General features: G+C 40.6%; 1 protein-coding gene across 1 annotated transcript in view; it reads left to right on the top strand.

The window, feature by feature from the left end:
* Positions 1-26,383, top strand: part of C4BH20orf194 (chromosome 4B C20orf194 homolog) — a 78,287-nt gene that overhangs the window by 38,290 nt on the left and 13,614 nt on the right. Inside the window, exons 18-29 of the mRNA XM_030450437.1 lie at positions 209-279; positions 1,210-1,260; positions 2,087-2,174; positions 5,829-5,932; positions 9,739-9,885; positions 13,738-13,826; positions 14,057-14,155; positions 14,392-14,509; positions 17,389-17,477; positions 18,808-18,966; positions 22,089-22,214; positions 24,258-24,295. Of these exons, the coding sequence (XP_030306297.1) occupies positions 209-279; positions 1,210-1,260; positions 2,087-2,174; positions 5,829-5,932; positions 9,739-9,885; positions 13,738-13,826; positions 14,057-14,155; positions 14,392-14,509; positions 17,389-17,477; positions 18,808-18,966; positions 22,089-22,214; positions 24,258-24,295 (1,179 nt within the window). The remainder of the gene's footprint in view (positions 1-208; positions 280-1,209; positions 1,261-2,086; positions 2,175-5,828; positions 5,933-9,738; positions 9,886-13,737; positions 13,827-14,056; positions 14,156-14,391; positions 14,510-17,388; positions 17,478-18,807; positions 18,967-22,088; positions 22,215-24,257; positions 24,296-26,383) is intronic.

Raw genomic sequence — 26,383 nt, 5'->3', positions numbered from 1 at the left:
GTTAGAAAACAAGAAGAGTGGGAGTTAGTCTGGGAAAGCTTTGCTTAAACACAATAAATCCTTAAAAAACAGAGGAAATTTTCATATTATATTTCATATAGTTCCTTTCATACTTCCTAAAGGAATTTCAAGGTGTAAAAATAGTTTACTCAACAATCTGAAGTGTATGGATGGTATTATACTTTGCTTTTCATTTCCTCCCCTGCAGATGGCAGCATTAATTCAGAAACCAACCACATCATCCTGACTGCAGCTATCCCAAGATACACTTCTTGGCTGGTCAGTACAAAAAAACACCTTTTTTCTATACATGCAGATCAATAAATATAAATATAAATATAAATATAAATATAAATATAAATATAAATATAAATATATTATAAGTAAATAAATATAATAAAAATAAATATAAATCTCAATAAATACATTAAAAATAAATATAAATCTCAATAAACACATTTATATAAATAAATAGAAACAAATATAAATAAATAGAAATATTTTTCTTATAAAAGCATGGATGTATGAAGAAAAAGGGTGGAACTAGGGAACTGACACAGAATCTGAACATATTACTGCTATGCTCATTTTTAAAATGTGTACATGAAGTGAAAAACCAGTAAGCTGGAATAGGCTGATGCTTCCACTCATAACATGAGCTACAAATTATTTCATTTTCACTGCTTCAGCTTTTCATCTCTGTAGAGACCTGGGTGTTTTTCAAGCACACAGTGTGACTTGTGAAAATTCTGTTTATTGTGGGAGTACTTTAGGTGACTTAAATGTTTGCCCTAAAGATCATTCTGCTCCCAGACCTCTGATATTCTGCATGTTGGTGTCATTCCAATGACTGGGATGAAGCTGGACAACATTACAGCCTTTTGCAACCCCTACTCCTTAAATCCTTTAACAATAATAAAAAATAAGACTGAATGAGATGCACTGCTCTGTGTTTAGGCAACACTATTTTAGTTCATGAAACAATTTAGTCTCTGAAAATCTGTGTATCTCCCTGCATGTGTTTCAAGGGACTCTTTCAGTCCCCTGGCAACAGTCGTGAGGAGCACAAAACTGTCTTTGATGCTCTCCACTCTCCCAAATTTATCTGTACATGGTACATACAGTTTTTGTTTGCCTGGAGTCTTGTTTCATGCTTTTTGCCTTGGTTTATCTACTAACAATACAACTGGAAACTGTTTCTGGCTACAGGTTGAAGATAGTGATGTGAAACTCTCTGAGAAAGCACAGCTGATATTGAAGGTAAAATGAAACACTTTGGGTAAACTTAAGTTATGCTTTCCAGAGCCAACATTGAAAAAAATCTCTCAGCTGGTAGTAAAACTGGTTTTTATTATGTTTGTTATTCCTCTTCTTCGAAAGGCTTGCCTTTTCTACCCTCTTTCAATCTAGAAAAAAAAAATAATACATTGTGTGTAAAAGTTTGAGGTTTTCTTTATTTCAAAGAACGACAAAACCCAAGAGCAAGAAGGGTTCTAATAAAGCTATGTTTTCATGGAAGTCTCACTAAGTACAGCCCATGGAGCTCATGTTTCAAAAAAAAACAACCCCAAACTCAATGTCACTCTACATGCAACTTTCTTTCAACTAAATTAGCATGGTAAATGTCTAAAGGAAAACACTTGAAGCATTATGAAAAAGAAAAGAATTTGGGATCTGGGAACATCTTAAACCACATGAGTTTCACATTTGTGGTTTCATTTGTGGTTACCAGAAATCTTCATTACAAATAGATTTATTTTCCTGTAATATACTTTTAGTGCATCAGATTGACAACCTAAAAACAAAAAGCTCTGCCTTGTGGTTGTGACAATAGCTTGGAACTTCATAGCTGCTGGCAAAATCAAAAGCAGAGGGAAGTGTTTTTCAAAATTATCCTCTTGACATTCTGTCTTGCACTGGTTCTTCTGTATCAACGGAGTCTAAAACTCTTGTAAATGTCCTGACAGATGCTGTTTAAGACAAAAAAAATCTTTTCTCTTGAAGCAAAAGCACGTGAAAATATTCTTGACTGGGGCACAGCCCTTGATGCAGTCTGTGATGTTGTTGGGTTTTTTTTCCTGTTTAGGAAGACATATCTTTCCTGGGCACTTTACTCACTGGAGGTGATGGAGCCTACATTTATTCCAGCAACCCACAGGCCATGCCAGCAGAAGGTGAGTTGTGTTTTTTCAAGTCCTGAGGTCACCCCTCCTGGCTCAGTTCCCCCAGCTCCCTCAGCTGCTCCTGGGCAGATTTGTCCTCCAGCCCCTTCCCCAGCTCCATTCCCTTCTCTGGACATCCCCTCAATGACCTTCTGGTCCTGATGGACCCAAAAGTGAGCCCAGGATTGGAGGTGTAGCCTCAGCAATGCCCAGCCCAGGGATGCTCCCTGCCCTGCTCCTGCTGGCCACAGCACTGCTGGTACAATCCAGGATGCTGGTGGCCTCCTTGGCCACCTGGGCACACACCAACTCAGTTCAGCTGCTGTCAACCAACAGCCACCAGGTCCTTTCCTGCTGAGCAGCTTTCTGGTGTTTAGCAGGGTTTCCCTTGAGGTTATGTGCCTTGCTTTTTCTCAGCTGGAAGGCAGGAGGGCTCTGCAGAGGGACCTGGACAGACTGGAGAGTTGGGCTGATCCCAAGGGGATGAGGTTCAACATTCCAAGTGCCGGGTCCTGCACTTTGGCCACAACAACCCCATGGGGAGCTCCAGGCTGGGCACAGAGTGGCAGAAAGGGACCTGGGAGTCTGGATTGCCAGGAAGCTGAAGAGGAGCCAGCAGTGTGCCCAGGTGGCCAAGAAGGCCAATGGCATCCTGGGCTGGCTCAGGAACAGCGTGGCCAGCAGGTCCAGGGAAGGGATTCTGCCCCTGTGCTCAGCCCTGGGGAGGCCACAGCTTGAGTCCTGTGTCCAGTTCTGGGCCCCTCAGCAAGTCCCTCAGGAAGGAGCTTGAGGTGCTGGAGCAGGTGCAGAGAAGAGCAAGGAGGCTGTGAAGGGATCCAGCAGAATTGCTGTGAGGAAGGGCTGAGGGAGCTGGGGGTGTTGAGGCTGGAGAAGAGGAGGCTCAGGGGAGACCTCATCACTCTCTGCAACTCCCTGAAAGGAGGTTGGAGCCAGGGGGGGGTTGGGCTCTTTTCCCAGGCAACTCTCAGCAAGACAAGAGGGCAGGGTCTCAAGTTGTGCCAGGGGAGGTTTAGGTTGGAGATGAGAAAGAATTTCTTTCTGGAGAGGGTGATCAGGCATTGGAATGGGCTGCCCAGGGAAGTAGTGGATTCTCCGTGTCTGGAGATCTTTCCAAAGAGCCTGGATGTGGCACTGAGTGCCATGGGCTGGGAACTGCAGTGGGAGTGGATCAAGGGTTGGACTTGATGATCTCTGAGGTCCCTTCCAACCCAGCCCATTCTAGGATTCTGATTCCTTGAGCCTACAGCTGCTGCTCAAGGCGCAACATTTTTGTATTCCACTGTACAGAGAGGGAATTGTTGTCACAGTGCTGAGGTACAACACAAGATAACTGATAATCAAAGTGCTTGGTGACCTTTAGAGGAATATGTTTGGCTTTGCTGTTTTTGTAGCTGCACAATGTAGTGTTGTGGGTAAATAATGATGTATAAGGCAATCAAACAGCAGCCTTCATGATGCAGAATTTATTTTTCCTTGAATTGAACAGATTTTAAAGAAGGTTAAGGCAGAATAACTTATTCAGCTATTTTGCAATACTGTGCTGTGGGTACATGTTTTTTCAATAAATAACTAGAGAATGGTGAACTGTATTTATGTATTTATTTATTTAGACATTGTGAGAACTGGCCATGCCTCCCCTGATGGAGCAATTTACTTTTTGCCTTTTTTGGAGAGATTTGTGAAGTAAAATGTTTTGGTGACTCTTGAGATGGAGAGTTACAAGTAGGTGGCATAAGGGATATGTAGCACTTCAGTCAGTGAGATATTTCATTAGGTGTCAAGTGAAAATCAACTTGATCTTGTTCCCTGCCCTGCCAGACAGTTTGCTGTGCTCTAATTTGGGCTTTACTGAGGTTGTAGCCATGTCATCTGGCAAGAGGAGATGTAAAAGGTGCTGTCAGACAGGTCCTCACCTCTCTCCATCACTTCTGTCTCACTGCAGAGAGGTGTCCAGCCATGACTGACGTTCATTTAAAAAGTTTAGACTGTTCAGCTTTTATTTTTTTGTTCTAAGACAACTGTTGTCTGAGGGATTTTTGTGGGATGAGCTTAACTGTTTCCAGTCTGGCCAAGCAGACTCAATTTGGTGATCCATCACTTAGGGAAAACACACAAGCATCTCAAGTTGTTTGTGATAGAATTCCCTGACTTCCATATTAAAGGAAGCCCTTTTAGTTAGGATTAATTAAAACTCTTTTTGGCTGGCTTTTACTTAACATCTCTGATTTCCCATTCTCTGTGAAGTGGGATGTTCTTGGAGATCTGACAGCAAATGTTGTATTTTATGGTTTTTTTTCCTTGACTGCTCACTAGAAGGACCTGATTTAACCTTCACATCTACATGATCACATATGGCTTTGTCTCCATTCTGCTTGCTGTCAATTTGGGCCATGAATTTGGGATTGTTGTGTTTCCCAACCTAACAGTAGCTGTTGTTCCAATGTCATTTTTGTTAATTAGGAGGCTCAGTGTAAACCATTTACATTTGTAATTAGCAGAGCCTGTGTTTTTTTAGGTTACTGTTGAAATCTGATGTTGAATCAAGCTCTTTATTAAACAAAGCCTTCACACAGAACAACTTTGATCTTATTCTAAGTTGCCATTTCTAAAGGAAAACATCTTAATGTCTTAGCTACTTTCTTAGCTCCTCTGAGCAGGGTTTGCTAGATGGAGCTGGATGTGCCATCATGTTTAACTGTAGTTGTAATTCCTTTGCTGCTTGGCTTTGCTTTTTCTTGAAGCATAACTGAGTAATGCTTTTTTTTTTTTTTTTTTTTGGTCTGTAAATGAAGTATTTAACCTTTCCCTTTTGCTGACTCACAGCCTTCTTTCTATGGGATGTGATCCTGCTTTTTAATGCCTGGTCCAGCACTGGTAGCAGAGGTCCAGCTGGCAGCCCCTGCTTAGTCATTTATTCCTGGCTTTCTTCTGCCTCTTGGAAGTTAACTTTATGTTGATGTCAGTTGCTAGTGCTTTGGTGGAATTTTATTTTATTTTTTTTCTCCTTTCTGCCATCTAGGCCTGCTGTTTCTCATTTTCCAGCTGCTTTCCCTCATCATGCAGGTTTATGAACCAAAGTGTTTGTAAGATGACAAGACAACCAGAGATAAGAGTGGATGCTGTGTCTCTCCTGGCTGTCACTAGGTGGTTGCCAGCTCAGTAATAGTTGTCCCTAGACACAAAAGTCAATGCAAACCTGCAGGTTTTTTCTGTTTTAAGCTTTGTTTTGAAGAGGAAATGAAAGGAAGGCTGTTGCCTTACACCTCTCTTGCTGTTTGCACAGTACATGGAGGTATATTGAAATTTTGCTGAAAATCTGAGCAGTTCTTATAGTGTTATAATATTTACATTTTGGGTTGGATGTCTTCAGTTCTTGTTTTGTCAGCTTTACCTTTCTGGAAGTTTGCAATGTGAAATGATGGAAAATTTTGTGGAAAAAAAGCCACAAAATCCTAACAATAAGTGAGCTCCAGGGGATTAGATGAAGTCAAATGGAATTATAGTTGTGTTTCTTCCCCTTGATAGTGGTATTGGTAAAGATCATCCCAAATCTATACTCAACTGTACTGCATGTTGGTTATTTTTTGCAAGAATAGGCAGTTGTCACATATACCTAATAATATTTTTTTTTCTTCCAAATTGCAGGCAAATTGTACTTCTTTTCAGATGGCATTCTCTTTGCTGATCCCCACCATGGCAGCATTTCCATTTCAAAGAACCACATGAGTTCCATTTCTCTCTATGATGGGGTGAGCAATTTGTATATTTCTACTGGCATGAACTTTTAAATCACTTCTTACAGCCCTCCTGTAGGGTACTAGCACAAAGTTTGACTCTCAGTTGCAGTTTTATGAGTTTTATGTGTGAAACTCATTCCCATATAACTCATACACTTTTGGTACTGGTTATCTTAACCAATTACTGATTAGCTAAACTGGAAGGAGGAGAGAATTTTGCATTAGACTGAGTTATCAATGTGGTATTAATAGTGTGGGAAATAGCTTTTTATTCAAAGAAAAATAGCAGAGCACTCATAGAACACTCATAGAACTCAGCCCTCATGAGGCCACACCTTGAGTACTGTGTCCAGTTCTGGGCCCCCCAGTTCAGGAAGGATATCGAGGTCCTGGAGCAGGTCCAAAGGAGGGCAACCAGGCTGGTGAAGGGACTCGAGCATAGACCCTACGAGGAGAGGCTGAGAGAACTGGGGTTGTTCAGCCTAAAGAAGAGGCGGCTCAGGGGAGACCTCATCGCTCTCTACAACTCCCTGAAAGGAGGCTGTAGCGAGGTGGGGGTTGGGCTCTTTTACCAAACGACTTTCAACAAGACAAGAGGGCATGGACTTAAGTTGTGCCAGGGGAAGTTTAGGTTAGATATTAGAAAGAATTTCTTTACGGAAAGAGTGATCCGTCATTGGAATGGGCTGCCCACTGAAGTGGTGGATTCTCCGTCCCTGGAGATATTTAAAAAGAGCCTGGATGTGGCACTCAGTGCCATGGTCTAGCAACCGCAACGGTGGTTCAAGGGTTGGACTCGATGATCTCTGAGGTCCCTTCCAACCCAGCCAATTCTATGATTCTATGATTCTATGAACATTGAACGGGCATAAGTGATGGAGAGGGAAGAGTTGAAGGCACTGTGAAGTCATTTGGTGTACTGGAGGGTGAAATGCTCTCTTCTATTCAAAATATGTTTGGCTTTCAGTCAGATGTTGATGGCAGTGACTAATTATCTCTGGAGAGGTCACGAGCAGTGTCTGTCTGCTGTCCTGGAGCATTTCATAGCTGACAGGGTGTAGGGAGTGACTGGTTCAACTCTGCCAAGCTGAGAAGGAAGGGCAAGGGGCAAGCAACTACAAATATTTGGAGTAATTGCATTAAAAGACTTTTAGGTGTAGACATTTTGCCATTCCTGTGACTGAGATCATTTCTTTTGGCCAGTTTACCAAGCTATTAGTTTGGTCCCTGGCTCAAGTGGGAATTGGCAGGTTAATGCTGGCAACTCAGCTAATTTTTTCCTCTTTAAGACATGCTCTGGATCAATATAATTTTTGCCAATATCCATCAGGATGGAAAAGGAGTTATTTTGGTTGGTTATTGTTTCCTAAGCACTGGAAAAGAAAATGATCTGTTTCCTTTGCTTCCTATTCTCTTCAGGTGTGGTATTCCCCATTTGTTTGGTGACCCCCAGAAAGCATTGTGTTGCTGTGATTTCATCATGTAATAGAGGAAACCAGTCAAATACAATGAAAGTGTGTGATTCCATTGAGATGAAAACACAGCAGTGAAGAGAATCTTACCTTAGCTGCCTTTTCTTCTATGTCATATTGATTGCCCCTTGCTACTTTCAGGAGCTATTTTAACACTGACCTTCCTTCTATTGTTTGCTTCAAGACACTCACTTTCATAAAATGAGCTATTTATGGGGCCTGGCTATCATTCTTGAGCTGATGCCAGATTTTTGTGTAAAGCTAAACCTTGACAGAGAGCATTTTTATTGTTAACTGACTTGGCATAATACAAGGGTGGAGAGCTTAAAATGTTAAGAAGTGACAGGAGGAGAAGGGTAATTGTTAGTAGGCTTTTTCTGATAGTGCAACAATATTGATGGGAAAGAAAGGATAATTTAATGCTCGGATTAAAATAAAGGAGCCAAAGATTTAAGTGATGCAGAGCAGCTCTAGCACTGTGCTAAATCCTTCGCTTTTTAACTTGAAAACGTCTGCACTCCTGCCTTGAAAACGTGGTTTTTCTGTTCTGAGAAACTGGTCCCTTAGTGACACCTCAGCTCCTGAAGTCTTTGAAGCTCACAGATAGTGAGTGTGTGGAGGACAGGACAGATTCCTCACAAAACTGTACCATGAAAATCTAAAGCAGAACCCAGACCCCAGACATAAATCTCCCATCTCCTAAGGCAGCACAAGTTTGACTTAGAACCCCACTGGGAGTAAAAAAAAAACCAACAGGTTCCACTATTCCCCCACTCCATACTCCCAGATTTCTTTCTTTTTCTTCTGTAGCTGTTCAGTGTCAATAAACTGTCTCAAGGAATCTTTACTTTAGGTTCTTACTTCAGAGCAAGTGTTTCATTTTGTAAGGACCTGCATCAAGCATTGGTTTTGGCCATCAGTCAGTCAAGTGAGCAAATATTATTAAGTAATACTTGGATTTCACAACATTCATATCTTGTAAAATATGGAAGTGGCTTCTTTTTAACGTTAGGTCATTGGGGATTTATTGCTGCTGCTTCCCAGCTTTTTCCAATTTGTGGAACCCTAAACATTTTCCAGGAGGAGGAGCACATTCTGTTGGGCATCTCACATGGAGATTGCAGCATGTGTGACTTGGCCTTTTAGTTGTTTCTGCTGAAATCTACATGGCATCCTGGAGAATCCACTACCTAAGGGTTCCAAAAGCCATTTTTTCCTGAGAAAACTTGTTCTCTCCCAGGAGAATATTTTTCTTTGTTCTTTAGTAACTTCAATGGCATCAAGAGGATTAATGTTATATCAGCCAAGAGTAGAGATTTTCCTTCAAATATCTGCATTGATACTGGTTCTTCCCCAAGTGTTTGCCAAGCTGGGCTTTTTCTTATCAAAAATTAAGTGGAGTTCTTTGCACAGTTCTGTTCAAAGGCAATTGGCTGCTACTCAATTTCTGATGTGAACCCAAAATAGGGGAATCCCATTTTCCAAGGATGTTTCATGCTGCTGCATTCTACTGTTTTTTCTAATACTTTGGTGTGAAAAGAGTTTTCCAGCCAAAGCTTGACCATAAACCACTTCAGCAAGGTTGTACACAAATGCCTCTCTTGAAATTCAGAAAGCTGAGGGTCACTGCTGTTTTATTAGAACAAAAATGGGACAGCCTGATGTCAGTACTTCTGAGGGACACTGATGATGAGGGTTTCAGATTCCTGTGGGTGAAGACACAGGTCAGGTGAAGGAGCAATAGATTGAAGAGAATTTCTGCTCATTAAACAACCTTAGAGAAACAGAACACTTCCCATGTGTAGCTGACCTGCACTTTAAATCACAGAACTGATGGATGTAGCTCATCTCAGCATGGTTCCTTTCAGGTCAGAAACTCACAAGCATTAGAGAAAAAAAAGTCAGCAATAGCACCAGGCCATCCTTGAAATCTTTTTAATTCACTTTTCCAGGATGTCTGTGCCAGAGATGTGTGGGTGGAGATGAAAGTGGCTTTGTTGTGAAGAGTTTGGTCTGGTTTTTGGTAGAAGGAAAAGCTAGAAACTAAAATTCAAGCTTTTCTTTTCCAGACAAGACAAAGCTTAGATGCTTGGAACAATTTCAGTTGTTTTCTTCAGAGCTTATGGTATCTCTAAGAGTTCCAGAGTACAAACTGAGGAGCACTGTAAGGCTGCAGTGGATCCTTCTGCTCCATCCCTGTGCTGTGCAGGTTACTCAGTGTTCAGATGTGTTCCCAGCTATGACTGGAGAAGTTCTGTTCTCTGCTATTTAATGTATTAAGCCTTTTTCCTCCCCAACTTTCAATAGCTTTTAATTATAATTTGTCCTGTTTTCTTTCTTTTCCAGGATTCAAGCAGTATTGTTGCTGCTCTCTTCATAGACTTCAAAAGTTCCTTGCTTGCTCACCTACCAATTGAATTCCAGTCCCGAGACAACTTTCTCATGCTTGCACTTTTCCCCAAAACAAAGATTTATAAAGCTTTTTATTCACAGGTAAAGTAAAAAAAAAAAAAAAAGATAGGTTTGGGTGGGAGGAAAACAACACAATTATTTTTCATGTTTCAGGTGGAGACATGGATGAATTTGATGTTTGTCTTAACTAATGAAACTTGGAAAGGTGTTTGTTTCTTCTATTAGTTGAGCCCCTAAAGCTTGTCACCTGATAAGTTAATACAGAAAATGTTGATGTTCAAAGGTTTTCAGTCTTCACAAGCAAAACCTTTTCCTATATCCTGATGAATAAGCACACTTTAGAAAGGAGAAGGGGCAGCTGATATTGAGGGAGCAAACCAGTTAGGAAATAAATTGAAATTATCCTCTGGGAAGCTGGCTGAGATTCATGGAGAGTATTAAGAGACACCTGATGTGATTTTTTTTTGAAGCTGATTATCAAATTTATCTAAAATCAGGGTGCTGCAGTAGGAAGGACTGACACAGATAACTTTGAACACTGTCAGAGAGCCTAACAAGGGGTGGGTTTTTTTATTTTATTTTATCCAGCCAAAACCAGAAAGAATAGGTCTGAAATTTCTGACTATTTCTGACTTCAAGCACCTGGTTTGAAGATTCAGTGTTAGTGGGAGGTTGGTGCAGTCTCTGGAACCAGTGTCACCCAGACAGTGAATTTCTCTACCTTTGAAGACTTTGAAAACTTTGGAGGACAAAGTGATGGCTGCCCTGTTCTGCTCTGCCAGCAACCATCCAGCTTTGGAGCAGGAGATGGATCTGGAGACCAAGCAGAACTTTTGGAGTCTCTGTGTCCTTTGGCATCAGCCTTGCAGGCTTGAGGTTATCAGAGACTTTTCCCTGCCATGTGGACCTTCCCAGGGGCATGGCTGCTCCTGATCTTAAGAACTTGCATGTGTGAGAAACTTTTAACTTATGTTTTTATTTCTAGTGATCATGTTGCTTATTAAATTTAATGCTCACCATGTGCTTTCTGAAGGCAGTGAGTGCTCCAAAAGCTTGTTTTCTAGTAGTTGCATTTTAAATGTAGCACTGGCGTATAATTGGCTACAGCAATTGTATGTGGTGGCAGAGGTTCTATTGTGTTTTTTTTCTGTGGTCAGACACTTTTGGATCATGATCCTTAGGGAAGTTTTGTTAAAGTCTTTAAGTACCCCTTATGGCATTGTATTATTCTCTAAGCAGATTGGCTTCATGCATTGTAATGCAGAGGCTTTTTTCATAAACAAAACTTTATAACAATGGCACTTTTGAGGAAATGAGCCTGGAATTTTTAGGGCTTCACAAGAGTTTGAGTATGGCATCATAATACTGGACTGGAAAAGACCACCTAGCTCAGTGAGTACATGCCCCACTAGGAGTATTAATGTTACCATAAAATTTCCCCTCCTTTTATCTCAAGTGTTCAGATTCCACTGTGTGAGGGGTTGTGAATATGTTGGTTGGTTGGTTTTGAATTTTCAGCCTATTTTATTTGCTCTATTTTTATATCTGGTTTGGGGTTTGCTTTTTTTATCTTTTTTACTCTACCAGCAGACCACCTGAGGTAATCAGAAACTTCAGACCTATTCTTTCTGGCTTGTTTGGCTGGATAAAATAAAACCAGATCCTTTTTAGTCTCTGCTCCTGAAAAAGTTTTCTTTTTCTCTGATCATCATACTACTTCTCTTTTGGTCTGGTTTTTGGGGTTTTTTTGTCTGTAGATTTCCAGTCTGTGTGTAGCAGCTGAAATGAGGGTATTTGTTGTACAGAGGCTATAATAGTTCTCTCTCCAGAAAATGTTCAGAGGTACCTTTGGTTTCTCTTTAGGTTTTTTTTGCTGCCTTAAATTAATAGATTGCTGTTGGTTTTTGAGTAACTCCTTCAGATCCTTTCTCTTTTGCTACCCACTGATTCTCCAGCTGATTCCAGAAGTCTTTTTTTTGTTTTGTTTTGTTCATCCTTGCTTTTATAGTTACCTTCTGTTTTCCTTTCTATTTCTTCCATACTGAGTTAGATCTGTTTTCCTATGAAGCAGCTCAGTGCTGAGTTGACCATTTTTCAACTGAGTTCCCCCAAAATGCTGTTAATTCTCTTAAGGTTATGCCAGATTCATCACAACAGATGTCAGTGGGGTATTCCCTAAGCAGTCCTGATGGATGTCCTGCTGCTCCTTTTCCCAGGGCTCCTTTTCCCAGTGCTCTTTTCCCAGTGCTCCTTTTCCCAGTGCTCCTTTTCCCAGTGCTCTTTTCCCAGTGCTCCTTTTCCCAGTGCTCTTTATGCTGCTTCTCCTTTGAGATACTTTTCTCTTGACCAGTTTTATACTGAGTTTCAGTTTCTGCACCTTTGGTCCTGCTTCAGTCCCAGTAAACACATCTTTTGGTCTGAAAGATCTGACCTCATGAACAAAAACTCTTCATGAGATCCAGTCTACCTGACTGTGCAAGCCATGGAAACGTGTAATTGGATTTTGTTTGTATTTACCTTCAGGGATTTACTGATTTCCTCCAAAATCTTGCCTAGGCATCAATGTCACAGTCATTCTACAGACTCCTAGTTACAAAGATTCACTAAAATACAAGCAGTAGATTGACTCCTCTCCAAACACATGGCATGATGTCTTGCTTACTGGAATGATGTTTGAATTATTCCCATATTATTAGGGAGCAACAATGATCTGAGTGTGTTAAATTCCTTGTAACTGAGACTTGTGACTTGCAAGCTTGGTTTTGATCACCAAGAACTGGGATCTGGTTTGCAGATTTGTGTAGATGGGACTCAGTGCTTTTCAAGTCCTCAGCTGTAATTGGTAGGGGAGGAAAATTTGCTCATGCTTTGGGGTTGTATTGATTCATTTTGGTTTTCTTCATCTTCTCTAATGCTCCAGCAGCTCTTTTAAAAAACATTTGACAAAAAGGACTTATTTCCTTTGAGTTCTGTCTGTCTGACCTGCTCCCATCTCATCCCTACCCCTTTCCCTTCTAAAGAAGACACTTGCAGTCCTTCCATCCCTTGTAGGCATTTTCCTTTTCTTTTATTACATGGTTTGAAGTGTTTTGTTTTCTTTTTTTTTTTTTAAAGTTGCATGGCTCCTTCCTCACAAGCAGTATTGTTTTAGTATAAAAAATCTTATTTATTTTGATGGCTTTTACCTCAGTACCCTGCATTTAGGATGCCGGGGTGTTCATGGAAAGCAGTCTCCCCCTTTTACTTGTTTTGTCTTGCAGCAAATTATTGTGAAAAATGACAATGGCTCTTGCCTTTACTTATTAAAAGGAGGGAAATACCAAACACTTAAAATGAGTGTGTGATTCATCTGAAGCTGATTTCTAGGTTCAGAGAACCATTCATATTAATGGGACTTGGCGAGAGCAATAGGTTGCGAGCCAAAACAGGGTTCCCTGGAGGAATGAAGGGCTCCCTGTGCTTTTGTGAAGGAACAGAGTTGTTCTTCAATTTCTAGAAATGATTGCTGCAATCTTCCCTCCTGAAAATTATGATCCTACTGAGGGGAGACTTATATTCTGTTCCTGTAATTAGACAGTAAATGCTTTGCATATGCTAGAATTAAAAGATAAATATGAACGTTGCCTTTAGTTTGGGCAAATTTTTTTTCCTGTTTTGTTTTTTTTCCCCCCCAGCTAGGAAGATGGGGGCAAAACTAGACCATTTACTGAAGTTACTTCTGAAATCAGTTCCACTTTAGCCAAAGAGAAGCTCACAAAATCTGATTTGTGGTGACCTCTTCCAGATTTTGAATTTGGGGAACAAAACCAGTGTTGTAAAATCTTTACTGGGTAGTTAAAATGTGGGAATGTTTTGAGGTGGACAAAGCCAATTCCTAAAGAAACTTAAATTTGGAAAATAATGTCACTCACGTGTGGTTCTGGTTTCTTCCAGGTTTTCTGTTCGTGGAAAAACCAAACAAACTCAGGATTATCTTTAAGGCTTGTCCAGGAAGAATTCCTGTCTGGGGAACAAAAGAGACTGTAAGTTCCTGCCACTTATTCCTGTGGAATTACAGATTAAATGTCTGCTGCAATCAGAAAAATCCTGTTGTGTCTTGAAGATGTAGATAATAGTTCAGAAAGGAATTTTTAGGTCCTAATGCATCACCCACTTTGTTTTATTTTTGTAGTATTTACTACGTATCCATCTGGTTTAAAAGATAAATTTCAAGGTTTCTCCTTTAACCAAATCATTAATTTGCTTCTTTTAGGCATTCCAGGGCTCAGAAGCTGTTTAATGCCTTGTCTTTTCCTTCTGGGGAAAGATGCAGGGAGCTGAAAATATCTGCTGCCCTTCCAGAACTGGAGAGGTGAGGAATGATTTTTGATTTCAAGGGATCAGTTTTGTCAGAAATAATACAAAAATATTTTCACATATGCAGTGATCATCTAAAAATGGCTTATTTATTAGCTGTCTTTACACTGAATCTTTTTATTCTGAGATTCATTATTTCCTCTCTAGGAAACCTCTGTTTTTACCTTGTTACAATTTATATGAATGAAGCCTTTTGGTCCTGATTGTAAGGAAATCTTTTTTTTCTGAAAGGTTTGTGCAACATTTTACTGTCAGCAGCATCAGTCCTGAGCCAGTAATGAGAGCACATCTCCCTGTTTTATTGCAACAGTCAGACATAATTACTGAGAGCAAAGCAGAAAGTGATAAGGTAAGAAAGCAGCCCCAACACTACTTCCTTGTCATAGAATCCTAGAATGGGCTGGGTTGGAAGGGAGCTCAGAGATCATCAAGTCCAACCCTTGATCCACTCCCACTGCAGTTCCCAGCCCATGGCACTCAGTGCCACATCCAGGCTCTTTGGAAAGATCTCCAGACACGGAGAATCCACTACTTCCCTGGGCAGCCCATTCCAATGCCTGATCACCCTCTCCAGAAAGAAATTCTTTCTCATCTCCAACCTAAACCTCCCCTGGCACAACTTGAGACCCTGCCCTCTTGTCTTGCTGAGAGTTGCCTGGGAAAAGAGCCCAACCCCCCCCTAGCTCCAACCTCCTTTCAGGGAGTTGCAGAGAGTGATGAGGTCTCCCCTGAGCCTCCTCTTCTCCAGCCTCAACACCCCCAGCTCCCTCAGCCCTTCCTCACAGCAATTCTGCTGGATCCCTTCACAGCCTCCTTGCTCTTCTCTGCACCTGCTCCAGCACCTCAAGCTCCTTCCTGAGGGGCTGAGGGGCCCAGAACTGGACACAGGACTCAAGCTGTGGCCTCCCCAGGGCTGAGCACAGGGGCAGAATCCCTTCCCTGGACCTGCTGGCCACGCTGTTCCTGAGCCAGCCCAGGATGCCATTGGCCTTCTTGGCCACCTGGGCACACTGCTGCCTCCTCGTCAGCTTCCTGGCAATCCAGACTCCCAGGTCCCTTTCTGCCACTCTGTGCCCAGCCTGGAGCTCCCCATGGGGTTGTTGTGGCCAAAGTGCAGGACCCGGCACTTGGAATGTTGAACCTCATCCCGTTGGGATCAGCCCAACTCTCCAGGCTGTCCAGGTCCCTCTGCAGAGCCCTCCTGCCTTCCAGCTGATCCACACTCCCCCCATCTTAGTGTCATCTGCAAACTTGCTGATGATGGACTCAACCCCCTCATCTAAATCATCAATAAAGATATTGAACAGAACTGGGCCCAACACTGATCCCTGGGGGACACCACAGCCGCCATTTTGATGCAGCCCCGTTCAGCACCACTCTCTGGGCCCGTTCCAGCCAGTTCCTAACCCAGCACAGGGTGCTCCTGTCCAAGCTGTGGGCTGACAGCTTTTTCAGGAGGATGCTGTGGGATACGGTGTCACTTTGCTGAAGTCCAGGTAGACTTGTCCCTTTTATAGAATATTTAGCAAATATTTAGTTCTGCTGCAGGCAATGCAGTGAAGTATTGCTGGATGCTGACCCATGCGCTGCCTCCTTCTCCAGTACCTCCCATTGACACTGAACTTGCCTCAAGTCTTTTTCGTGGCATAAATCCCTCTGCCCTGGTTTTCTGATTAGTTTGCTTACATTTTTTTTCATTTAAACAGTCTTTTGGAAGTGATAATGACCCTCCAGCCTGATAAAATGGAGACAGAAAATGAGGCATAGATCTTCAAGGGAATGGTTTTCTCTAATGTCCAGGGTTAGCCCTAAAGCAGTAGTTTGTGGGTTTGTTTTTGGTTTTTTTTTCTGTGAATTGCTGAATAATTTAACTGAATTGTTCTCTGGAACATGAAAGTCCTTTAAATAGTATACAGGTAGCACATGATATTTAACATTTGCTGATATTATCTGTAGAACACTCAGTTCTCTATAGGGGCAACAACAAGTGTCAGACTTCAGGTGTGCTTTAAATAACATTTTCAGAGAAAAGATTTCCTTGTAATTTCCCAGCATTTGAAATCTCCTCTAAGCAAGAAAGGCAGAGCAGGAGGAATAGAGGCTTTTTCTGAACCTTGCAATGCCATGGCAGCCTCATTTCCTGGGATCTAGTTCAGAGAGACTGTACTGATGCTTAGGTAGTAATTAATAAACCTTTTAAAAATCTGATTTTCAAGTTAGCTGAAGTGGTTTTGTGTATTTAAAAATAAGAAAAACCTTCTTGATACTTTTTGTATGGAATTCTGTAGAACATGCAGGCAGAGTGCCTCTCATTTTTCTGAGTCCTTTCTCTAGCTCTGTTATCAGAAATACTGATTTTCTGTGAGCATCCAGAAGGGATTTTGAGGCTAGGATACAAATAATCTGCAATGGTTGTCTTCAAATACCATGTAGAAACTGGGAGAGGTAATTTGTTAGTAGCAGGATGATATGCAGTGTGATGAGTGACAATTCCTGAAGTTCAGTGCAGCACAGAGTTATTTTAGTTGTGTTTTTTCCAGAGTTTATTTGCTTACTTCTCTTGCCCCCTCCTTTACAAAGTGTAGAACTCTATTTACACCCTCTGGAGATATTCTCTGACTTCTTCTCAGTGTTTCTTTGCTATGATCCCTCTCCAAACAGCACAAGAAGTAGACATGCTGGAAACAGAGGTGCTTTATGCAGAAACTTTGCTATTCCTGTGTTAGAGCTTTTACTCTGCAGCCTCTTCCCTTTCCTACCCAATTTGCTGGAAAAAATTGTCTGTGGAGCTTGCTTGGTTCAGAATCAGAAACTTTGCTCCTTGTTTGATGAGACAGCTTGACATACACCATCATTTTTAGAACCATTTTGCTGTAATACTCTTGGGAATATTTGAATGTACCCTTGTTCTGGAACAGAACCTGTCTGGTGTCTCTTGCAGTGTTTGACATTTGCATTAATCCTTTCCACTGCAGCCTGGATTGTGATGGAAAGGTTTGGAGAATACTGTTTGCTGGATTTATCATCCTTTCACTGCATTTAAGGGATGAAAACCAGGAGAAAACATCTCTTTCCTAAATGAAGCATAGCTGAGTAGTGGCAGAAATACAACTACAGTCCCACTGTAATCAGATCTTACCAAGATAAAAGGTTTTTTTTGTGTGTGTAGTTGTTGAAACTTTTCTAATCTTCAAGTTTTCCCCTTCTAACCTGTTCTCTGTGTTTTAGGTGGTTATCACCATTATAACTGGGCTCCCAGGATGTCGTTGCAGTGATCTCTGCACTTTTCTTGTAGCATTTAACAAGGAGCATGGAAGGTTTGTACCCTTCTGGTTTTACAGTGCACTGGTTATACTGGTCCCCAAAGAACCACTCACCCTGAAGGAAATTAAACTATCAGTATTGCAATTAATTTAAAAACATAAATATACATATATTTATATACTTTTTTATATATATATCTCCCAGTTTCTAATTTGTAAACAAATGTGTTATAAGAATAAATTCAGTATCATAAAGCATTTTAACAAGTTATATATAGACTTCAGGGTAGGTGGTATTAATTCAGATAGGTCTCTGAACTGTGTTATGTCAGCTAGATTAACCCTTAGCTTTTTGATAGGGAAAAATAGGAAAGGAAATTTCTTATTAAGAACACTCTAGGTGTGACTGTAGATCCTATGAGGTATCTATGGAACTATCACTGATGCTACAAAATAATCCTAGAAGGGCCAAATAAATCCTGCCATAAGCAAGTATGAAAGTGGTCAAAACTTAAAGGAAACAGGTGAAGAGCTTCCATTTATTAACTTGTACTGAGTCCAAAATGTATTTTTCTTTGGTAAAAGAAAAAAAAAAAAAAGATTGAGAGACTTATACAAACAGTCCTTGCTTGCAGGATTGTTTTTTAATCTCAGCTGATTTCTGTTTTACAATAGCAGGAGATGCACTCTGGGCATGGCAATAAGAGAAACCTGCTGTAGGACTTGGGCATCCTCTGTGTTGATGTAACTTCTTGAAATTCAAAGGGAGAAATTCTATTCTTTTAAATCTTACAGCCAAACACCTTTTTAATCTTAAGATGAAAATCACCTTTTAAAACTTAGCATTTAATCTTAGTGGTGTTCTGGGCTGTTGATTTTTTTTTTTTTTTATTGCTTTGGAAATCGGTGTCTTGATATTGGCAACTTGATTCAGAACAGTTTTGTGGCTTTGTGTTGAGGGCAAACAAGTGAGGTGACTTTTCAACGTTTTGGGCTGATGCATTTTACCATCTTTTTCTGCAAATGCCCCATTTTTGCAGTGAAATATTTTCGTGCCCAGAACCTTGAGTTGGATTCCTCCAATTTTCCTTTACCACATCACTAACAAAGATGAGAATTACTCATCTGATGTGCTCTGGAGGAGCTGTTGAGCATTTTTATGAAATAACAAAGCCCTCCAAAACCTTTTGCTACAATAATGCCAAGAATGTGCTCATCCTGGAGCTGTCTGCAAGCCAAGGAAGTTCCTCTTTCCCCTGTGGTGTGACGCGTGGCACCTAATGGTTATCAGAATTTATTTTGGGTCTCTAGGTTCCAAATAAAAAGAAACCAGGACTATTATGTCACAGACCACTAACTTCTCTCTCTGTTTTTTGGTTCTCAGCTGGATGGTTTATCGACAAACCATGGACAGCCCAGAGTGTTTCAGTGCAGCTCCTTTCCAGCGTTACCTCTCCAGTGTCCTGGAGGCTCAGCAAAACCCCCACGTCCAGCAATCCTCTTATGCTCAAAAGAACAAGAGGCTCTTGGTGGTCTTGCAAGGGTAAATCTCTGAAAAACTCTTGGGGTTTTTTTTGTTTGTTTTCTACCTGATTCTGTGGCATTTATAAACTTTCCCAGCAGCTGATTGTTGTCTTATTTCTGGGCTCAAGTGTGGTCCTCTCTTCATGTAGTTTCACAGACATTTATGTTCATTTTCTGTGTTGCTCCATGGAAAGAGTGGTATCCAAGGTCTTCCTGCAGTCAAAAAAAAAGACAGACTGCCTTTGGCTCATCTTCCCTTTTCAGGAGATTGACCAGGATTTTTTTTTTTGATACTTTTAAGAAGTTTTCTTCCCCTTCCCTGTGGCATCTTAGACTGATGCTAAATGCCACTTGATTTATTGGTGCAGCTGCATGGTTTTCTATTTGGGCCTGGGTTTTTTCTTTGTTTTCTTGTTTTATTCCTGGATAGGAGGCACTTGTATTTCAAAAGCTGATGAAACTTCTTCACAAACATACTGAGGTGTCTCCTTCAGCCTTGCTTTTCCAGTGGCAAACTGAAAGAACTCATTTTCTGGCTTGAAAGCCATGGATCTAGATGAGGGCAATGGGATGGAGACAGCCTGAGATGGTGCTGCAAGTGGATATTTGTGAATACCACCTGCCATAGCATTATTTTAATATTTATTAATATATTTATTATATATATTGATATATTAATATTAATATATATAAAATTATTAATATATTAATAATTTATTAAGGGAGCATTGTGTTGTAGTCCCTGTTAGTACACAAATGAATTATTTCTACTTTTTCCCAACAGACTTGTTATTCACTGATAACAAAACCCCATGGAATACATGCACAAGTCTTTCCAGAGTGCAGCAAAGCAAATTAAATGAGTTCTTGCCTGCTTTTCCTCTATCATTTTCTCTGAAATTTGGCTAAAATGTTGGAATTGTTTTGATGAAGATCAGGGGTGAGGCACCACCTTATTCTTTCAGCAGAATATCTATTGATCTCAGGGCACGAGGTGACTGAGGGCATTTTGGTAAATTTTATTTTAAATGGATTCAGCATAAAAATGAATTTTAGGAAGCATATGCTATGGCATAAAGACTAATAATTCTCTCTCTGAAGTGCTCACCTTCAGCTTTTGAAAGAGAAGGAGTCTTTGGGGACTCTTTAATAAATAAATACATCATTTCCATAATTAAATGGTCCAGTCAGTTGGCAATATTTTTTTCTTCAAATAGAATCTTAAAAGCCTAAGCTCCTGGGTGACTCTTACTGAATTTTTTAAACAGAGAACGACTGCACTAGAGAAGAATTAAACTTTGCTTTTTCCCCTAAGTGTTTAACTCCTTTGTGTGCACAGATGCTTCCTTTGTCTGTGCATTTCTGGTAGCCCTTGCTTGGATTCAACAGCATTAGCTCCAAAAAATGTGATGCAAACTTTCCAAGTCCCAACTGTGATGAAAGATCTGAAGAAAGAGAAGCAATATGTCATGGGTGTGAGCTGGTATCCAAATAAACACTGGGGCAGCTTTTGCTCAACATTTCTTCTCTGGTGTGAGTCTCAAGTTGAGAATGAAGGGCTCAGAAGAATTCTGACCCCTTGCTGGCAGAAATAGACATTTCATTCCAGACAGCAGGAGAGATGGAAGTCAAACTGATGAACAGGTTTTGAATGGGTGCCAGGATTTTGTGGGGGAATAGTGAAGATGGAGCTGTCTGTGTCTGACATTGCCATCTGATGGGTGACACAAGCATCAGCTGCAGAATGTTTGCCCTCTCTTTTCTGAGTCAGAAGCAGGTTCTGAGTTCTAAGGCAGCTTCAGGGAGGTGCTGACATAACCTGGCTGGAATGCTTTTGGTTCCCAGGTTCATCTTTTTCACTTAGCACTTTCTTCATTATGATCTGTTCTGATAATTCTAAAAAGCTTTTCTTTCTTCTTCTTTCCTCTCCTCTTGCCTCTCCTCTTGCCTCTCCTCTTGCCTCTCCTCTTGCCTCTCCTCTTGCCTCTCCTCTTGCCTCTCCTCTTGCCTCTCCTCTTGCCTCTCCTCTTGCCTCTCCTCTTGCCTCTCCTCTTGCCTCTCCTCTTGCCTCTCCTCTTGCCTCTCCTCTTGCCTCTCTCTCCTCTTGCCTCTCTCTCCTCTTGCCTCTCCTCTTGCCTCTCCTCTTGCCTCTCCTCTTGCCTCTCCTCTTGCCTCTCCTCTTGCCTCTCCTCTTGCCTCTCCTCTTGCCTCTCCTCTTTGCCTCTCCTCTTGCCTCTCCTCTTGCCTCTCCTCTTGCCTCTCCTCTTGCCTCTCCTCTTGCCTCTCCTCTTGCCTCTCCTCTTGCCTCTCCTCTTGCCTCTCCTCTTCCCTCTCCTCTTCCCTCTCCTCTTCCCTCTCCTCTTCCCTCTCCTCTTCCCTCTCCTCTTCCCTCTCCTCTTCCCTCTCCTCTTCCCTCTCCTCTTCCCTCTTTTCTTTCTTTTTTCTTTTTTTCATGTTAATGTCAGATTATTGTATTTTTTTTCTTCAAGTCAGGGGAGTTTAGAATCCAGTGATGTACAAAATAACAGGGGCTTCAGGAATGGCTAATTCTGAGTTTTCTGGGTAGTTCTGGGTTGGCACAGACAGCTCTAAAGTAGCAGAAGTTCTCTAAATAATCCATTACCTTGCTAACTGACAGTCGAGTTCTGCAAGAAATTTTAACTGGCTGAGAAATCAACATCTCCAATAAAAACTCAGGTTCACTTCAACTTTGCTATTGTAAAGGAGTATAATGCAGCATTGTGTGGAGTGCTGATAAAAAAATGGAAGTGTTAGTTACAGAAGAATGCTTAAATTGGAATGCCTGATAAAAGTCAAAGGAGTTAGATTATTTTCTTTGCTTAAATTTGTGCTTAAGATGCTTTGCCTAAAATGCTTGTATTTATTTTTGTGCTTCCAGAAAGCTTTTCAGTTGTTCAGTGCAAAGCTTATGCTGCTTTTCTCTGTAGCTGCAAATAATTTATTACCAATGTTACTTGCACTCTGCTTAATAAGTGGTTATGTCAAGGTTTGAACAGCTTTGTAAGAATTTTGGTTGCCTTTTGTAGGGATCCAACTTTCTTGCCAGCAATTGAGTTACTTGATGCTGAAATGTGTCATTCTGTTTCCCTGAAACTCTTATTTCCTTCTGTTTTCTTACAGGTATACTGATGTTATTGATGTTGTACAGGCTCTGCAGACTCATCCTGACCCAGATGTCAAGTCTTCTTTCATCATTGGAGCAGTTAATACTTGTGTAGAGCCCCTGAGTTGCTATATGGAACACAGGTATGCTTGAAAATCTTTTAGCTAGTTTGAAAATCGAGGTGTAAATTTATAATATCTCTTTACAATTAGAGCTCTGGGGTAGTTAAATGCTATTGAGCTGTCTTAAAACTCATCAAGCTGCTAGGTAATTATTTTGGATGAACCTTGAAGTGCTAAGGGCTGTTTGGTTTCTAGTGATGATGCTTGGTATATATAATTATATGGAATACTGATAAAAGCTGAGCTTGTGGAAGTACAAACAAATACTTAATGTTTAAGTATATAAGTACATATATATTATATATATAAGTATGTATTATAAGTATATATTGTGTATATATATCTAAATACAATGCTTAAATACATATACTCTGGCCCAGGACCTTGTAAAATCTGGACAGTGATCTTTCCCTTTTTTCTGCTTTTTTAATCATTTATCTTCTTACCAACTTTTCATAAGCAGAACTAAAAATCAAGACGTGCATCTCAGGTGGGGTTATTGATTGTGCCACTGCTTTTGGGTGTTAAAGAAAGACCTTAGGGGTTTTAAATACAGAACTCATGGGAAGCAAGCCCAGAGTTAGTTGAAGAGAACGACAAAGCACGGAAGCCAAAGCTTTGCAAGAATTAAAATCTGATATCCTGGGTTACAGCAGAAGCAGGGTGGGGAGGAAACAGCAGCAAAGCCAAGTTGCTGACATTTTAAAATACTGTGGTATGGTTGCTGTATATGTGAGTGCTCCACACCTCAGCAAACATGGAGCTGTTTATGCTAAGAAATTATGATAATTATTGTTATGATAATAACTTTCAGAGTTTGTAGCACTGCTCTTTGTGATGAAACTGCATCATAGCTTAGAGGTGAACTGCCCAATCATTCCTTAAATTTCCCAGCTATTTTTAAAACACCAACATGCTGCTTGTGCTTTGCAGTACTCAGTAAGAAGATGTTACCTTCCTGCTGCTTCTTGTCTCCATGACAAAGCTTGTCAATAAATAATAAAGACTCCATAAAATCTTGGTGAGCAGATGGTGGAGTGCTGCTTCAACTTGTCTTTCCTGTACTTAGGGAAAGAACAAGTTCCATTCCTAGTTGTTTTGTTGGGTTTTTTTTTTTTAAACTTAATGTGTTCCTGGTCATGGTACTGAGCAGTATTTATAGCAGCAGTTGCCTGCAGTCCTTTGCTAACATTGTTTGGGTCCTGAACTGCAGGAGCAATTGAAGGAAGAGGCTTAGCTCTGCTCTGGACTATTTGTGTCTCTCTTTGAAGTTTCTCCTGATAAGAACTTACCAAGAAGCCATGCACTGCCACTGAAAAAAATCTTTAAGTTGAGAATTTTTGGCAGTTTCCCTGTGTGAATGGAGAAGAGTGATTTTTTTATTATTATTTTTAATCATTTTTTAAATTATTATTTTTATTTTTTTTAATGTCTGACTTGAAAGTTCTGCTGTTAGGAAAACCAAAACCATTTCTTGTCTTTGAAAGTTGAGTACTGGAGAGATGCAGCTCTCAGGTTGAAGGTCTGCCCTGTATTGAAGCCATGGCAGGGGAGAGGTAGTTGGAGGGGAAGAGTTCAAGTAGGATCTCTGGAGCTTTTGTGGACATGATCAAGCTCACAAAAATGATTGTAGCTTGTCCAACACAATGGCAGAAGTTGGTACAGGATGTACAGAAAGCATTATGTTCCTGCAGTCTTTCCATGAAGACCTCACCATGTTTGGGGGGCCCAGATTTTTAGGGTAAACCTAAAATTCTGATTGCTTAAATGGGGCTTGAAGTAATCTTGAAGCCTTTCTGTTTTCCTAGAATACAGAATAGATTGTGTAGTGGGAATTAGCTCTTACATCCCTTAAAGTATTAAAATAATCTACAAAACTAACTTCTGGGGAAGAACCCCTGACAGACATAACCTGGAGGAATGTTCCATGGATTGAGAAAAGGAAGCATTAAATGGTTTGAAGAGTAAGACTTTAGCTGAGGGTGTCTAAATGAATGTAGGTGCTTTATTTAATAATATCCATTCTTCAACACAAACCTCTGATTATTGGTTGTTTTTTTTTAGGCTTCTGTTTCCCAAGTTTTTGGACCAGTGTTCACAAGGTATGTGCCACTTTTCCTGACTTTGGATTACCCAGAACAAGAAGTTGAGTCACCTGGCCAAACAAATACACTGCAAATGCTTGAAGGAAAAGGATCAGGATGGAGACCTGGGGTCAGAACCATCAGTATAGAACAGGCAGTGTCTCTGCCAACATTTTTAAACACCAGTGGTGCCTTCTAAAGATGTGAGACTTGGTAGGATGGTGCATTCTGGTTACCCTCATCTGTAGGATGAGTTTCCTAAGACCGTGAGTTGAACTGCTTATCTTTGGCTGTTTGTTGTTGTTAATCTAGGAGCAAAATGGATTAGATTTGCCTTATTTCCTCTTTTGGGGAAGCATGAGGAAATGGACCTCTCCCCTCTTCTGTTTTTGAAAGGGAAAGATCATTTAATTACCTCATTTTCCTCTTCTTCATGCAGTGTGGAGGATCCTGGCAGGGTTCATGTGACAGAGCAGCAAACAAAAAAACCTCACTTGCAAAAGAACTGTTTCTTACCTGTACATTCCCTTTTATATCCTGACTCTGAAATACATCATCCTGCTTGTCAGATTTGGAATTCAGAGCAGCTGTTGGTGTAAATGGGTTCCTGACTTAGCATCAAATAAGTTATTTAAGTTCCAAGAGCAGAAGAAACTTCAGCTACAGCATCCTTACAGTGATGCTTAAGAGTTCTCTGGCTGATTTACAACAGTAAGACCAGTCCATGGGGTGTGTGTTTATATAAAACCAGATCATTTCAGTCAGATAATCTTTATTTTTTTACTTTTTATCACTCAGATAATCTTTATTTTTAGGCAGGCTATAAGCTCTGCCTGAACTTGGGTAGAGAATTGACAGCTGAGATAATTTTCAAGTCACAATTGGACTTCAAATTGGAGTTACTGCAGTGTGGGACTTTCTGCTCTTTCCCTGCTCTCTTCCCAGGTGAACTGCAGCAATGTAGGAGGTTTTTTTGTGTTTGTAATGACTTAAAAGCAGTTGTCAAAAGGATGCTGCACTTTTCTTGTGGCTATTTAGGCTGTAGTGCTCTGTTTTGCTGCTGGAATTAAGCCACCTCTTTCTTGGTCGTGTCAAGGGAGACCAAAAAAATGAAATCTAAAAGAACTCAAAAGAATGAAATTCAAAAGAACTCCAAAGTATGAAGTTGTGAACAAGCTGGAAAGTATGTAGATGCTTTTATATAAGTCAGTATCTTAATCTTATTTGGAGAAAAATGCTGAAGCTATGGGTTGGGGAACTGAGCAATAAATAACTGGTGATTAAAGGCATGGGTAAAAGGAGAATGTCAAAATTAAAAATATAATAAAGCATTAATAAGTGCTGAGAAGCTAGGAGTGCAAGCACGCCTTTGTCTTTTATGACAGGATTTTAAAAAAAAACCAAAAAAACAACACTCAGAGCTTTTTTTTTTTCTTTTCAAGTGTCTTTGTACAGACCTGTTTGGGTGAGAATTTGTCATTGTTCTGAAAAGAACTAAAAAATGCTTAGGACAAGCACAGCTAAATTTTCTATGGTCCAAACACTGAAAGAAGGAAAAATACCAGAGGTTAGAAGAATGTTCTTCTGGCAGTGAATTATTTCTGCATGTTGCAAGGTTTTGTCATGTACTTTTCAGATACAAAATGTGACATTAGATGGCCCAGAGGTCTGTTTGTGTGAAGCAAATTGTTTCGTATGAATAGAGGCAATTTTTATGTACAAGAGTTTTAAGAGGAAAAGTATGCTTTGAACTGAGATGTGGTACCCCCTTACACTTTCCAGACAAACAGAGAATTGTATCACATCTCTAGCAGAGAATTTACTTTGTATAATTGAGAATTCATTTCTGGCTCAGCAAGAGCAAGATTTAATGAGATATTCTCTGATTTGGTGGCTGGTCACCAGTGGTGTCCCCCAGGGATCAGTGTTGGGCCCAGTGCTGTTCAATATCTTTATTGATGATTTAGATGAGGGGATTGAGTCCATCATCAGCAAGTTTGCAGATGACACTAAGATGGGGGGAGTGTGGATCAGCTGGAAGGCAGGAGGGCTCTGCAGAGGGACCTGGACAGACTGGAGAGTTGGGCTGATTCCAATGGGATGAGG

Source organism: Calypte anna, chromosome 4B, assembly GCF_003957555.1.
Source record: "Calypte anna isolate BGI_N300 chromosome 4B, bCalAnn1_v1.p, whole genome shotgun sequence".
NCBI lineage: Eukaryota > Metazoa > Chordata > Aves > Apodiformes > Trochilidae > Calypte > Calypte anna.
Note: the sequence above shows the minus strand (reverse complement) of the source record. Positions and strands in the feature narration are given on the sequence as shown.